General features: G+C 48.4%; 1 protein-coding gene across 9 annotated transcripts in view; it reads left to right on the top strand.

Moving 5' to 3' along the window:
* The window catches only part of SRGAP2 (SLIT-ROBO Rho GTPase activating protein 2), a 231027-nt gene that overhangs the window by 176921 nt on the left and 39322 nt on the right, over positions 1 to 14784 (top strand). For all 9 annotated transcript variants that reach the window (XM_059413278.1, XM_059413277.1, XM_059413276.1 and 6 more), the window contains exons 11-13: positions 6052 to 6136; positions 8847 to 8874; positions 10601 to 10625. In XM_059413278.1, the coding sequence (XP_059269261.1) occupies positions 6052 to 6136; positions 8847 to 8874; positions 10601 to 10625 (138 nt within the window). The remainder of the gene's footprint in view (positions 1 to 6051; positions 6137 to 8846; positions 8875 to 10600; positions 10626 to 14784) is intronic.

Below are 14784 nucleotides of genomic sequence, written 5' to 3' on the forward strand. Positions count from 1 at the left end.
GTCGTCCCTGGTTTTTTTCTGTGTCCTTCAGAAACATCAGAGTAGAGCATCCTAGAAGTTCCCCTCCCTTGGAAAGTTGGGAAGAGGTCCCCTACCATGGCTTTGACTTGTAGGTAGTGTGCCTAGCAACCCACAGGGCTGCAAGAAAGCTGTCTAGTCATTGTCGGCTGTCATCAAATCGATCTGCCAAGAGGACATCGATTGGAAATTTAAGCATGTTCTATAAATGTCAGTCATTTGCAGGAGTCTCAAGAAAGTAAACATGGAATTTAAAAGCTTATAGTGATTTTTAGAAATCATCTAACCACATTCTCATTTGAAAGATGAAAAAACAAAACAAAACAAAACCAAAACCCCTCAATCCGGAGAAGTTGGGTAGCTGTTCCAAGGGACTCAGCAAGAGCTGAAGCTAGAACTTGGCCGGGTGCCTGGGTGGCTTACGTTGGTTAAGTGTCCAACTCTTGATTTCAGCTCAGGTCCTGATCTCAGGGTCACGGGATTAAGCCCCTTGACAGGCTCCACGCTGAGTGTGAAGCCTCTTTAGGATTCTTTCCCTCTGCACCACTGGCTGCCCCCCCACCTCCCCCACCACACATGCACATGTTCTCTAAATAGGTAAATAAATAAAACTAAAACTCTGGTCAGCTGGTCTCAGGCCATTGGCTTCTTTCTGTCCTCTCTGCTGAAGAAGCTGAGGTGAAAGAAAGGCTCAGAAACAGGCCAGCTTTCTCCTCTCTCTTGCCCTAAGTGAGGTGATGTTTCCTGATCTTCTGGGCTGTGCATCTCTCATCTTTTGTAACACACAGCCCAGCAGTGTCTACTTTTTATCTCATTGCTTTTTTTTTACTGTGATTGTTAAAAATAAGGAAATTTAAAAAATATATAGAATATATATAAATAAAATATATATTTATATATAAATACATGTATTTATATATAAATATATTAAAATATATGTTTACCTATATGAATATATAAAATATATATAAATAAAAGATATATATATAATATATGTATTTGGGGAGATGCAAAGAGTTCAAAACAGTCTACACACAACAAGTCATGCTTCCTCCCCTTCTCTGGCCCTCACTTCCTCTCCCATCTTCCAGAGATTGAAACTGGTTTCTTCTGTGTTCTTCCAGAGATAGTCTCTGTGTAGACAACCATTGATTTATCCTTTAATGCAATAGAATTACATTAGAAATACAATGAAATCAAATAAAGAGAAGTATAAATAGAAGTAGCCCAATTCATACTGTTCTTCACTTTGCTTTTTTCACTTAATTTTTTTCATATTAGTCTAAAGAGCTCTGCCTCCTTTTTTAGATCGCTGCACAGAATTCCACTGTATGAATGGGTTCACCATCATTTTTATTTAACCAGTTCCCAGCTCGTGGGAAGTAACACTCCCTGTTTAGCCCAGGACTGGCATTTTCTCCTAAGTATTTCCGTGTATGGGGGTTGTTACGGGGTTTTATATGGGGGAAGGAGTGAAGAAGGAGTTAAAGGTCATGGCTGATAAAGATAAACTGCCTGAATTCTTGGGTACAAAATTGGTAAGAACACAGGGGAGAAGATGATATCTTGGCCATTGGGGCAGTGCTCTAGACCTAGATCTGGTGTGGTCCAAGATCTTCTTTTTTTATCTTGGTCCTCTCCTAAAGGCACTCAGGAAATGTGTGCTAAGTAGGTCCCTACTGGGCCCCTACCCTGTCAGTTAAAGAGGGAGATGCCTGCCATTTTACAGGTCTCCTCTGTTACGTATTCTGTCTGACAGCCGTTTCCGGCTTTACAAACTGACAAAGAGGAGAGAAACGTCAGGGTGCCTGGATGGCGGGGACGCAGCCACCCCATAACGACATTTGTGTGTCTCTGTGCATGGGGCCTGCTCAACACGGCTCCCTCCTCCACCCACCGCACCCCTTTGTAGCAGTGGGTGTTTATGGCCTTCAGTTCACACAGATTAAATGCAAGGCGGAGGGCCACCTGGGTGGCTCAGTCGGTAAGCATCTGTCTTCGGCTCAGGTCAGGATCTCGGGGACCTGGGATCAAGTCCTACATTGGCTCCTTGCTCGACAGGGGGTCTGCCTCTCCCTCTCTTCCCTGCTCATGCGCTCTCTATCTCTCAAATAAATAAATAAATAAATAGTATTTTTTTTAAAAATCCAAGGCATCGGCAGGTTCCATAAGATTTATATACTTCCATCATACTAAAGGGAAGAGGTATTTTAAATTAATTGGAAAAACATTCTTGGTGCCTCTTACTTTTTTGTTCTGAAGATCAGAAACCTGTTTTGATTCCACTGTCTTATATATTAGCACAAAGCAAAGAGGTTTGGGGAAGTTGTGTTTTTAGGCTATCTGAGCGGGTGATTCAGATACGAGGAAGGGATACTCCTGACCGCCAGATGATTGGGTTATGAGCTATAATCATGGCCACGCTTGTCATCCTGTGCTGTCTGCTAACAGCCTTGGGGGACAGGTAGATTATCCCGGTTCTTCAGATGGGGGGGGTAAGTGACTCACCCAAGGTAAGCCGTAGGACTCCAGTTTCTCAACTCAGGCTCTTTCATCTTGCTGCAACAAAGTGTCTGTCAGGGAGGAAGGGCCCTGAGAGAAAAACTGTTCCATTAATACTTCTCAATAAATAAAATTCATCGCCAGCAGTTAATAATCAGTTAGGAATTGTTAAGAAGTAAATTAATGAGATCATAAAACTGAATTGAAGCCTTCTAGTGGCAAACAGAATCAAACCACTCGGTAGACTCTTTGCCTCCCTTCCTACTTTTTTTTTTTTTTTTTAAGATTTTATTTATTTAGGGGCGCCTGGGTGACTCAGTGGGTTAAGCCGCTGCCTTCGGCTCAGGTCGTGATCTCGGGGTCCTGGGATCGAGCCCTGCATCCGGCTCTCTGCTCAGCAGGGAGCCTGCTTCTCTCTCTCTCTCTCTCTCTCTCTCTCTCTGCCTGCCTCTCTGCCTACTGTGATCTCTCTCTGTCAAATAAATAAATAAAATCTTTTTTTAAAAGATTATTTATTTGAAAGAGAATAAGAGAGAGAACCTGAGATGGGGGAGGGTCAGAGGGAGAAGCAGACTCCCCGCTGGGTGGGGAGCCTGATGTGGCACTCAGTGCTGGGACTCCAGGACCATGACCTGAGCTGAAGGCAGTTGGTTAACCAACTGAGCCACCCAGGCACCCCAGCAGTTCTTTTCATAGCCTGCTGGTCTCCAGAAGTCATCAGAAAGCCGCTTGTGCCTTCCTTGCCTTCAGCTGCCTTGGCTCCTTTCTATCCAGTCAGCAACCGAGGTCTTCTTCCAGTAAAGGCCAGGTCGTTTCTCCCAGCTTCTGTTTCATACAGACCAGGGCTGACTAACAGGAGGGAGAGGGAGGTGACAATATGCCTGTGAACTCCGGGACGGCTTTTCCCTCCCACCGCCTGCTTACCTACATGGAAAAACTTCCAACCAGTATTTCTGCTCTTAGGGATGCAGGTCAACCTCAGCATAGTTTTTGATCCTTCAGGATTTCAGGGGACCTGGAAAGGTGACCCATCATACATCTTTATCAGATTATTATTTATTTTAATGGTTCGCCAAGTGACAGCCAGAGTTAATTCTCAAACAGTGACATGAATGAAAAATTCATTTCCGGAATCACAAGTAGAAACACGAGTGAGAGAAAGGAATTTGCATCCATCTCCTCTGAGAATATTGGCTGTTTTCTGAGCAGTCTGGTCTTGTCTTAAGGGTTACAGTTTTCTTGGTGAGGTTTTTTTTTCCTCATTAGGAAACCTTTAGAGTCTCCTGGGGTGACCTGCCGAAGAGGGGCCTTTGAGGGTTGAGATGTTAGCAATAGATGTTTCCTGAATGTTTTCCACCTCTGGGTCCTGCCGTGCTGTTCCCAGCCCCACGGTGAGGCACTGGGTGGGGATTAGGCTGTCACCCAGGAAAGACCGACAGCAGGTGAGCGGGCAGCTGGAGCAGATGGAAAGGGGAAGGTGACAAGGGAGTCTTGTCACACAGATGTTCTCGTACACAGACACAAAGGAGCAGAGGGAACAGGTCAGAAGTAAAGCAACAGAAATGATTTGGTATAGGGTTTGTTTTTGTTTGCTTTAGACTTAATTGAGAGAGTAGGGCTACACTTGAGGGCTTGGATTGTGACCACTGAGGAAGGTTCTCTCAGAGGAGAATGAGACTGTTCGTGTCTTTCCTCATTTTTCAAGCATTTATTGAATGTCTCCTGTCAGCTGGGCATGGTACTAAGCATCAGGGATGCAAAGAATAATGACTTTGACCTTAGGGAAAAGGCAGTCTGGAGAGGAAGACACATGACTTGGAAGCTCTCTGTGCCCGGGCCATGTGCAGTTTGCAGAGGTACATGCAGGGGCACCTGGGGAACATGGGAAAGCCAGGATGTGCATCCCCGAGAAAGCAGGCTTTTTCTTTGTTTTTGCATGAGAAAGAGAGAGAAGAAATACACACTCTTGGTTAAAATTTTACACTGTACAGCAAGGTACAGAGTAAAAGTAAGTCCTATTTTTTTTCACCTTTCTTTCCTGCCTTCATCCTATGTGGACACTTGATGTATAATTATCCTTGTTGCTTAATACATCGAAAGAAGGACAGAAGTATTGCAATTTGAAATGTTTTATCCACTTTTCCCTCCTCCACTATGTCGTGTGTCTCCAATGAGTCACGGATCATACCAATTTGCCTCTGAGTTTAGATGTGGGCAGATGACCCCCAGCCCAGCAGACGCGAGCCACTGTATAAGGAGACAACCAGGGTGAACGATGGTCCCTGTGAACGGCTGCAGGGTAGTGTAGACAGACACCGTGTCAAGGCTCAAAATGGCCTGGCACTCCCATTTCCTAGCTGGCAGCGACCTGCAGTTCAGCCGCCATCTCCCAAGGTCATCTTCTCATCTGTAGCATCTGTAGCAAGCAGCCAGCGATGTTGTCTTCCCTAACGTGCTCTGCAGAGTCACGTGGGTAATATGTGCTAAGGGGCTCTGAAAACTCCTGAACTGCTCCACGTATATAAAGAATTAATACTCTGAAGTTTTGTTCTGCTCCTCCTTCTGCTGGGCACCCTGACGGATGGAGTGTGCTGTCTTGTCGGTTGAGCGCACGCCCCGAATTGTCACAAGACCTGTGTCTGGAAACTGACTCCGCAGCTCACTCACTGTTTGACCTTGAGCAACCTGTTTAATCTCTCCAAATCTTGGTGCCCTCATCCGTAAAATGGGGATGTGCTAATCCGAGTTCGTAGGGTTATTTTGAAGATTTGATGAATTGTCCAGGGAAATCGAGTCCCTCCGGGGGCAGATAAGGGCTGAGAGAGGTCAGATCAGAAAATGCTGCACAGCGATGGTGTTTTGACGGGTGGAACAGCTGGAAGTACGTTTCCATCACCTTGTCTTGTGTTGAGAACTGCCTTTACATGTATATGCGGGGCGGGGGGCCGCAGCCCCTCTCTCCAAATGCTCAGAAATCCCAAGGTCTCTGCCAAGACTCCGTGCAGAAGAGAGGAAGGAGCCGAGTAAGAGAGAGCTCAGACGGAGATGCTGTGCGTGCTGGGTCGCAGCCCTTGGCATTAGTCGTGATGTGCTGGAATGCACCCCAGGGAGGGGCCAGGGTGTGGCAGGATATCAGCGGAGGTGACAAGTGGCAGGTGTGTGTCCTCACACCAAGAGGATCTGGGCTCAGTGAGTCCCTCCACTCCACACCTGGCCCATTGTTCTTCAGGGGAACCAGAAGGGATGGCTGAGGGGCTCTAAGAGATGGTTTGGGACTGGCCAGCATGGAGCTCGCTCCCCAGAGAACACAAAGCAGGCGACTCAGGCATCCTGGAAATCAGCAGCCATCCAGATGCTCAGGGCCTGAGTAGAAACAAAGAGATAAAAAAGGCACCTAGTAGAAATCGGGTCAGAAACGAAATGCTCTCTTGTAAAAAGGAAATTGTACAGCTGAGCATCTGTGATTTTTTTTTCCCCTCCTGCTGCTGCTTCTTCAGGAGTCTGACCGCTCCTTTTCTTCCTCCCTTACAGAAAATGAAGGAGTACCTGGAGGGCAGGAACCTCATCACCAAGCTACAAGCCAAGCACGACCTTCTCCAGAAAACCCTGGGAGAAAGTGAGTGTGGGAATTCGGCTGGAGGTTTGGCGATGAGGGGAAGGCCAGGCCCCGAGCTACCTGGCTGAGCCTCCATCCTGAGCCCCTCGGGCCTGATCTTGTTATGTGAATGCATTGCTTTTCCTAGTCTGTTTGATGGGAAGTCGCTGCCCCAGTGACTGCTTGAGTAATGGGAGGAGGCCGGTGCTTAATAAAGCGCTGGTGTGCACCATCCATTGGTTTAAAGGGTGCGTGCTTGCTCTCCCCCGGCCCCCTTCTCTGCCACAGCTGGGGCACAGGAGCCGATGGGTCCCTTTCCCTCCAGACACTTTGTGGAAACTCTCTGCTCCTCTGTAACGGGACCGAGGCGGCAGCCGGCGGGCAGGGCCGGCGAGCTTGGTGAGCAGCGGCTCTGAGGAGAAGAGAGGCTTCTCGAAGGCGGGCCTGACCCCCAGACGCCTGTGTAGAGCAGCACTTTCTTTCCGATTGGGAGGGTCTTGCGGCTCAGCGGCAGCCCTGTCCGCTGTGGCCGCGCTGAGGCCGTGGTACTGAACGGCCTGTCTCGTCCAGGAATCAAGGATGATTTTACCCAGACCCTGGAAAGTAGCAGAGCAGGGGACTGGACTGGCACTCTGGACTTTGTCTCCTCAGCTGTCAAACAGAAGACAAAGGCTGAGAGAGAAGCTTCCCTGGGGTTTTGGGCAGCCTGCCCCAGTCCTGCCTAGCTCTCAGCATCCTATGGTTAATGGGGTTCCCAGGTTGGGGGTGCCTCTGAGTGCCCCCCACCCTCCCCCGCCCTGCTCATCTCTCCACTCCGAGACGGGGCGCGGAGGCGACAGCAGTGTATGGCAGCACTGGCGGGAGGCAGACCAGCAGAGAAGGCACGCGTGAAAGGAACCCTTGAGCGCTTTTCAGACAAACTGCAGAGTGAAGAGAAGCATGGGGGGTACTTGCTGGATCATTGGCATCAGGAATGAGAGCCACACTTGTCACACCGGAGCCTCCCTCCCGCTCGTCCCATCCGATCCTCCTCCCGTGCTGGACGGTTCCCCCAGATGCTGAATTCTTTTTATCTCTGATATCTTTGATCCTGTGATTGTAGAGGCATTTTTTTTTTTATGTGAAGAATGCCTGTGAGGTCACTCCTGTTCTCTTTCCTCCCTGCCAACCAAGGGACTCAGGCTGAACAGGTTTAGGTGTTGGGAGCCCAGCTTTTCTTACAGAAAAATCTTCACTCTTGGGTTATCAGATAGCTTCATCGGGTATCGGAGAAAAGAAAGCCCAGAACTATTTGAAGCAAGTTCTAACCTTTTTTTTTTTTTTGGGCTAAAACAATCTGAACATAGCTCATAAGTGAAATGGAGAACAGGACCTTGGGAGTGTGTGTGTGTGAGTGTGAGTGGGTCTGCACACACACAAACATGTACCAGATTTGCTGCTGCGGAGGGGCGAAGGTTGGCGTCCATTCATTAATGCCGCAAATTGCCTTCATCTAAAGATGACAAGCTCGAGCAGTAAGAAATAGCCACAGACCTTCCTGTGTGTAAGTCATCGCGGCCCGCCTTCTGAATGTATTTGTCACCGTAACGCGAGAGCCCCTTGTTCTTGCCACAGAGGGATAATTGATGTGTGTGAGTATTCCAGAATGGAAATGGGACAGATGTTGAAAATAATGGCTCGGAATAATATTTTCGCAGATGAAAGCGGAGCCGTTAGTAATGAGAGGCTGTTAGGGGAGGGGGAGGATGTTGCTCAGGATGTGCCGAAGTGTAATCGACAATTAGCAACCTTTAACGGCAAACAGAAGCCCTTCCTCACACCCCCCACCCCGCGCCGGTCCTTGGAGTTGTTTTTCCAGGAGCGTGGAGGAGGCTGGTGGGGCGTGATCTCCCAGCTCAGCGCCGGCTGGCGTTGCCCCTGGTTTATCGAACGCAGACCACGCTTGGTGAACTGAAAGCAAACACATCACATCGTGGCCCATGTGCATATGCCTATGTATTTTTTGTTTTAAACATAAGAATTCTTAGAAACTTGAAGAGTTTCCTTTTTTTAAAGATGGCTGTGATCCATTAAACTTAGTATTAGGGCCTGCTATTGGATTGAGAACCACAAATTTGATAGCAATTAAATCTCATTTCTCCCTTGTCACCCCCAGCCAACCTAAGAGAATTTCATATGGATTGAAAACTAGAAGGTTCTTATCTGCTCCCTCCTCCCCGCAAACAATTCTTCCTTCTTCCTTCTTTCCTTGCCACTCTCACACCATGTGTGTGTTGTGTGTGTGTGTGTGTGTGTGTGTGTGTGTCCGTGTGTGTCCGTTACTCTGGAGCAAGCAGACTCATCCCTCCCTCGTCACACACACATCCACATACACAGAAGAGAAGCTGATTTCACCCCTGGGAAGGCTTCTAGTAATTTGTTCTCTAAAACACGGTCCGCCTTGCTGTTGTTCCCCTACAGCCACCCCGTTTTCCCTTTGGGGAGCGGGGCTGGCACACCTCAGCGTCAGGGACATAGCAGCAGCGCTGGGAACAAGCATGAGAACCAGCATTTGCCCAGGAAGAGGCTCTGGGCGTCTCTCTTCTTTTCTGCCTGGAAGGCCAGTCACTCCGTGAGGCTAGTGGCTTCCTGGGGAGAAGGGGAGGGCATTTCAGTCAGCTCCTGGGAGTGAGTCTTCGTCTCTCTCTCCTTCTGCTTCCACGTGAGCTTTTTGCCTTTGTCTTTCCAACAGGTCAGCGGACAGATTGCAGTCTGGCAAGGTAGGCATGGCCTGGGTCAGCCCGTGGGAGGGATGAAGAGAGGCCCGTGGGGGTCCCACGGTGGGAAGGAGCTGAGGAGTTGAAGTGCAGAGGCGTTGGGTTTCTGTGCAAAGGAGGGGACTAGGGCGGGGACTGCTTCCTTTCCTTTGCCTTGCTGAACCCATCTGGCCTCAGATGGAAAAGGGGGTCTGCTGTGACTTGGGGCGAGAGCTGAGCAGAATGGGATGAAGGGTTGTCATTTGCTGAAGTAGTTTCAGAGGCTTCCCCAAAGCCATCCAGTCTGCAAGGAAAAGAAGTGTTTGGCTCTGGAAGAACCTGGTAACCTACCCTTAGCTGCTGGATGTCAGCATGTGGTTTGGGGATATCTGTGACCCAGAGAAGGAAGATCAGAAGATAGCGTTTGAGATTTTCTGCGTGGAAAAGATGACAGCACCTCACTGTTGCTGGATAATGAAATACTACTTTGCACTGGCTTGCCAGACAGCATTGGTAGAAATCCATGCCTGATGTACAAGTTTGCAGCCCTCCCAGTCTTTCCCCATCTCCCCCTCCCTCCCCGACCCCAGCCAAATATTTTCCCTCCCAGTCATGTAGCTGCTCTGAGAAAACTCGTGAGCTGGCCGAGAGCAAGGCATGCATCCAGCCAGCGGTTCTCAGATGCCTAAAAATGTGCTGATTTAACTGGGGAGAGAGCTTTCATGGGCTGGACTCCTGAGAGACCCTGGGTTAGCCCATTATATCAACCACTTATATCTGCCAACACACACACAATAATCATGAGGCCATTTACAATTATAGGCTCATTATTTAGAAATAGCTTCATTTGGCTTTCATCGTTTTGTCACTGTGGATTATGGTAAAGATCCCATTAATATACCAGTCTTGTTGACTAGAGGGAACCAGGATAATGGAATCCCATGGAATGAATATCGTCTTGGTGATAGAGTCTTAATGTAAGTTCACCTGAAGCCCCATATCTGGGGAAGGCTCTGGGAGTGAATAAAAGCTGAGTTGAATTCCCTTATGGTGGGTGACCGTGGGCTGCTCTTTTCCCTCCTTCGAACTCCAGTTTCCTCCTCTATGAGACAAGAAAGAGCATTCCACTAGATCCGAGGAGCTCTAGGATTCCAAAGAGGTTCCTCAGGAGCCGCCTGGCAGAAGGGAGCCCAGCAGCCAGACTCTGGGCCTTCATGTCACCAAAGGCGGGGCTGCGCTGCTGTCCTTGCTTGGGGAGATTGTGTCTGAGTTCCAGTCCCTTTGAGAAGAGGTGTCTAAAGTTCCATGCAGCTTTGCAAGACAATCACACGAAGGATTGCCAAGGTTCCTTCCAGTCTGCTATTTTGTCCTTGAAACTCTAGGAAAATTGCTCCCTAAAGATTTCCAAGAGAAAGAAAACTGTAGCTTCCTTTGATGTTTCCTTGGGTCTCCTGCAAACAGAGAATCTTACTGTCCAACGCAGATACATGTTCCTGCACCTTGAACTAGTTCCTTCCTAGTCTGGTTTTGAATGGTGGCAGGTAGTAAGTACAGAGACCTCTGTTCTGAAGGAGCCTTATTGGGCTTAATTTGGAAAGTAACTCGGTAAGTCTCTTAGCTGGTTCTGACACTGAACTGAATAATACTGCTTGCTTCATTAATTAACACACAGATTGTTTTTAATTCCCTTTTCTCTTTTTTCTCCCTGGTGCTGGTCCATTCCTCTCTGATTTGGCGGGATCAACCACAGGCGTAGCTCCACCGTGAGGAAGCAGGTAAGGGCCCAGCAAGAGCTAGGCTGATCAGGTATGATGATCACATCCCATAGGTGTTTATGGAACCCTGCTATGGGCAGGACAGCCTTTCCTGACTTCTCGCCTGCATTTGGAAGATACCATTCAGTCAGAGTACGTTTAACAGTACAGCGACTTCACTGATGTAGCCGTCTCAGCTGGATGGAGTCTTCCTGACATTCCTCCCTCTCTAGTCGTGCCTCCTCCTCCTCGTTGCTGGAGATTTGGTTTGACTTAGCAAATGCCCATGCTGTCGCTTCTCTAGGACACCGTGAAAAGGGCCTCACATTTTATAGTTAAGTTCCAAATGTGAGTAGCTCTCAGAAGCTGGTCACCTAGGTCAGACATCTACACCAGATGGCTGTAGGTGTGCAGATTTTTTTTTTGTTCTACTGGAGTTGTGGTCATCCTGGTTGCATCTCTTAGACATGCTAAAAATGCGAAGCTAAATCTGGCCCGAGAATGACTGACTGGCCACCTGATGCTCAGCTCTGTGCTTTTACGTGTGATCTTTGGGGTCGTACTAAAACCTGACGCTGGTCAGCCAGCTCTCGTTGCCAGTCTCAGGGCAGCATCTTGGAAGGCAGGGCCAGGTAGTGCACATCAGTGGACAGTCTAAATAGTACTTGTGACTGTGCAAAAGAAAAAAATAATAATTACAGTATTTTCTGCAACAGCAAATTTTACTTCCTAATTATATTTTATCACAAATACTGAAATGATTTTGGGTCCCCGAAGCTCACACCAGCTATGTAGCAGGCCGTTAAGCAGGGAGGAGGGGGAGAGCGCTCCGCAGTGTCTTTTGTGTCTGCTGGGGGTGGGGAGAACTGATCCAGGCTTTAAAAAATCATTGTGGGCAATTCACAGTGGCGGTAGCCGCAGGGAGGTAATCGAATGTAGAGGGCACATGGTTTCTGTTGTGTCAGCGGCCCCAACAGTGTCTTCAGCCCCTGTGACGGCTCCACCAGCTGGGCACCCCCGCCAGATACTCAGATGGCAGTGCTCTCCCTTGTCCTAGCTTTTCTGTCACTGCTTTTTCCGTGTCCCTGCTTTGGATTTCATTGTAGTGATATAATTATACATTTTAAAATTTATAATTAAATATAATTACGTATAAATGTAATCAGATATAATTATACATTTTTTAATTTATACAAATTTCATTGCATCTTTTCTTCCTCTGGTTCCTCTGTTTTTTTCTTCTGCCCCTTCTCCCATCATTTCATTTAAAACTGGAGAAGAATGGGGGCACCAGGGTGGCTCAGTTGGCTAAGTATCCGACTCGGGTCAGGCTTTCAGGGTCACGAGATGGAGCCCCACGTTGGGGTCCATGCTCAGCTTGGAGTCTGCTTGAGATCCTCTCCCTCTCCCTCTCCTCCCGCTTCCCTGCTCACACACTCTCTCTCAAATAAATAAATAAATAAAATCTTTTTTAAAAAAAAATCCCTAGAGAAGAATGGAGTGCCTTCCAAGGATAATCTTTTGCATTTAAAACTAATAGGTGGACAGGTTTCAGCTCAAGTCATGATCTGAGCACTGTGGGATCGAACCCCGCATCAGGCTCTATGCTCAGCAGGGAGTCTGCTTAAAGATCCCTCTCCCTCTGCCCCTCCCCCTCACTTGCGGCGCGCGCGCACACACACACACACACACACACACACACACTAGCATGCATGCTTTCTTTCTCTAAAACAAACAAATCTTCAAAAAAAATAAAATTAGTAGATGGATATTTTAAAGAGGGAGCTGGCTTTTTTCCCTTCGACACCAAGGATAGGGCTGAACTTAGCAATTGTTCGTTTCAGTTCCTGGGCTGAAACTGAGCGTCCTGCATCTGGTTGGAACAGAGGTACGAGGTGTGCGGGCCTCCCAGCCTCCCCTGTGGCCATGGACGTGCGGGAGACCACGGTTAGGCGGGCAGTAGGCGGCCCTGGCCCGGCGCGCTGTCAGGGGAGCAGCGCCCATCTGGTGCCATCCTGCCACGTCTACACAGCGGCAGGCAGAGCACATGTGCCTGGTGCTGGGTTTGCGTAAGAGCTTCAGGATGCACCCAAAACCCAATCAGATAAAGACCTGTTTCCATTCTGCTGTCCCAGTTTCTCTCCAGCAGCTAAGATTTTTATTAAATTTTATTTTATTATTTTTTAATGAAAATATAATGTAGTATTTGTTCCAGGGTACGGGCCTGTGAACCATCAGTCTTACACAATTCTCAGCACTCAGCATAGCTCACACCCTCCCCGGTGTCCATCCCCCAGCCACCCCACCCCTCCCAGCCCAGCAGCGGCTCAGATCTCATGGTGGGTCGGCAAAGAGTTGTCCTACACTCTGCAGGCAGGTGAATAGTCATCTGGAAGATGAGCAGTCTTGTATAAGGAAATAAATAATTGTTTGGTTTTTTATGGCAAGTCAGCCAAACAAGACAAAGAATCTGGTAGCTTTTGAGGGTCCCTTGTGGGTTCCAGTTTTGACCCTAGCAAAGCCTGGGTTCAAACCACCCCAGCCTTTTCTGTCTCGGCTGCCTCTTCCCAGCTTTCCCTGCTACCCTCCAGCCCAGTATTTTCTCTTTCCCATCACTTTCGCCTCTTCCTTGTCATCTTTCCCCATTTCTCTAAGGGTAGGTTCACTCCCAAGGTTTGATGCCGTTTTGACTTTTCTCCATATTCTTTCCCTTCTCGCTTCATTCCCTTAGAGGAACCTTCCTCTCCTAACTCAAGTGTCCATTGTTCTGAGTCTTTGGATCGAATGTCGAACTGATCGGCGGGACATAAGCTTGGGAGCTGAGATAGCGCCTCCTCCCCAGAGCATCCGTCTCACCCGCCCCCGCCCCATTCTAACTCCCTTAGCACATCCCCTAACTTCTCTGTTTCTCCTGATGGTGGAGGGGGGGCTCTCTGTTCCTCACATTCCCAAAGCCCTGGATATTATCTGTGACGCCTCTTTCTTTCCCATCACCCACATCTAATCAGTCGCATAGACTTGTATTTTCTCCCCTGGTAAAGTGGAAATCTAACAAATGTAATAGAGATCAGTCCCCGGCGAAAATCCTAACTCTCAACCTCAGGAGAAATTATGCCAAACCATAGCTTATTTAGGAACCATCTGGCCACATTCCTGATTGTTCTCTCCTACAAATCACAGGACTGCTTTACTGTTTTCCAAGGGATGCCTGCTACCTTTCTCCCTCTGCCTTTGGTTGAAATGACCCTTAATCTGGTCCAATGGAGATTTGGCCCAACTGTCCTTAAAGGCCCCTTCCAGCCCAGGATTATACCACCACATATATCGCAAACTGAAGAATTAAACATTAGATTCTAACATTGGAGAAGAGAAGGAGAGAGGAGGAAGGGGAGAGACAGACCCAGGAAGAGAGCACACACGACGCTGCTGGGGGCGGAATCCGTGGTGTGCAGAATCAGGGGTGAAGGGAGGGTCTTCGGGGCCCCATGGGAGCACACGGGCACATCCTGGGGAAACGAATTCAGTCAGAGCTCAGAAGTATTACAAGGAGGGGGTGGGCAGTAGGAGGGTCTGAGGCCTTCATGACATTGTCCAGTTTTTGCTCCCACTAGACTCTGTCTTGGGCTCCACTGGAGCAGTGGAGACTAGAAAAATAATGTTGTGTGGTGGGGCCGGTCTCTAGCCCACTCTTAGCTGCCACCGATTGACCCTCTGGGCTACTTGCGACGTACCGCTGGTAACCACGGACAGGCAGGCTTGTGTCTTGCTCTCTGCAGTGCTGCTTCCCTTGGCTGTCACTGCTCCATTTCCTGCAAGTCTAGGCAGCACTGGGCAGTCCCATAACTTGCTGAAACCAGTAACCCATGAGCTTCCCAACCTACCTCCTCTGGGTCTCTAAATACAAAGCTGGGGCCAGAAAACCTCTACAAACCCTCATATCACTAACCTCATGATCACTCTGACTACTCTTTAGAAGTGAAAACTGCAATAATGGGACACCTGGGTGGTGCAGTCAGTTAAGCGTCTGCCTTGGGCTCGGTCCTGGGATCAAGTTCCACATCGGGCTCCCTGCTCAGTGGGGAGTCTGCTTTTCCCTCTCCCTCTGCTTCTCTGCTCAGCTCCTGCTCTCTTTCTGTCTCAAATAAATAAATAAACTCTTTAAAAAAAAAGAAAAGAAAAA

Source organism: Mustela nigripes, chromosome 10 (genome assembly GCF_022355385.1).
Source record: "Mustela nigripes isolate SB6536 chromosome 10, MUSNIG.SB6536, whole genome shotgun sequence".
Lineage (NCBI taxonomy): Eukaryota > Metazoa > Chordata > Mammalia > Carnivora > Mustelidae > Mustela > Mustela nigripes.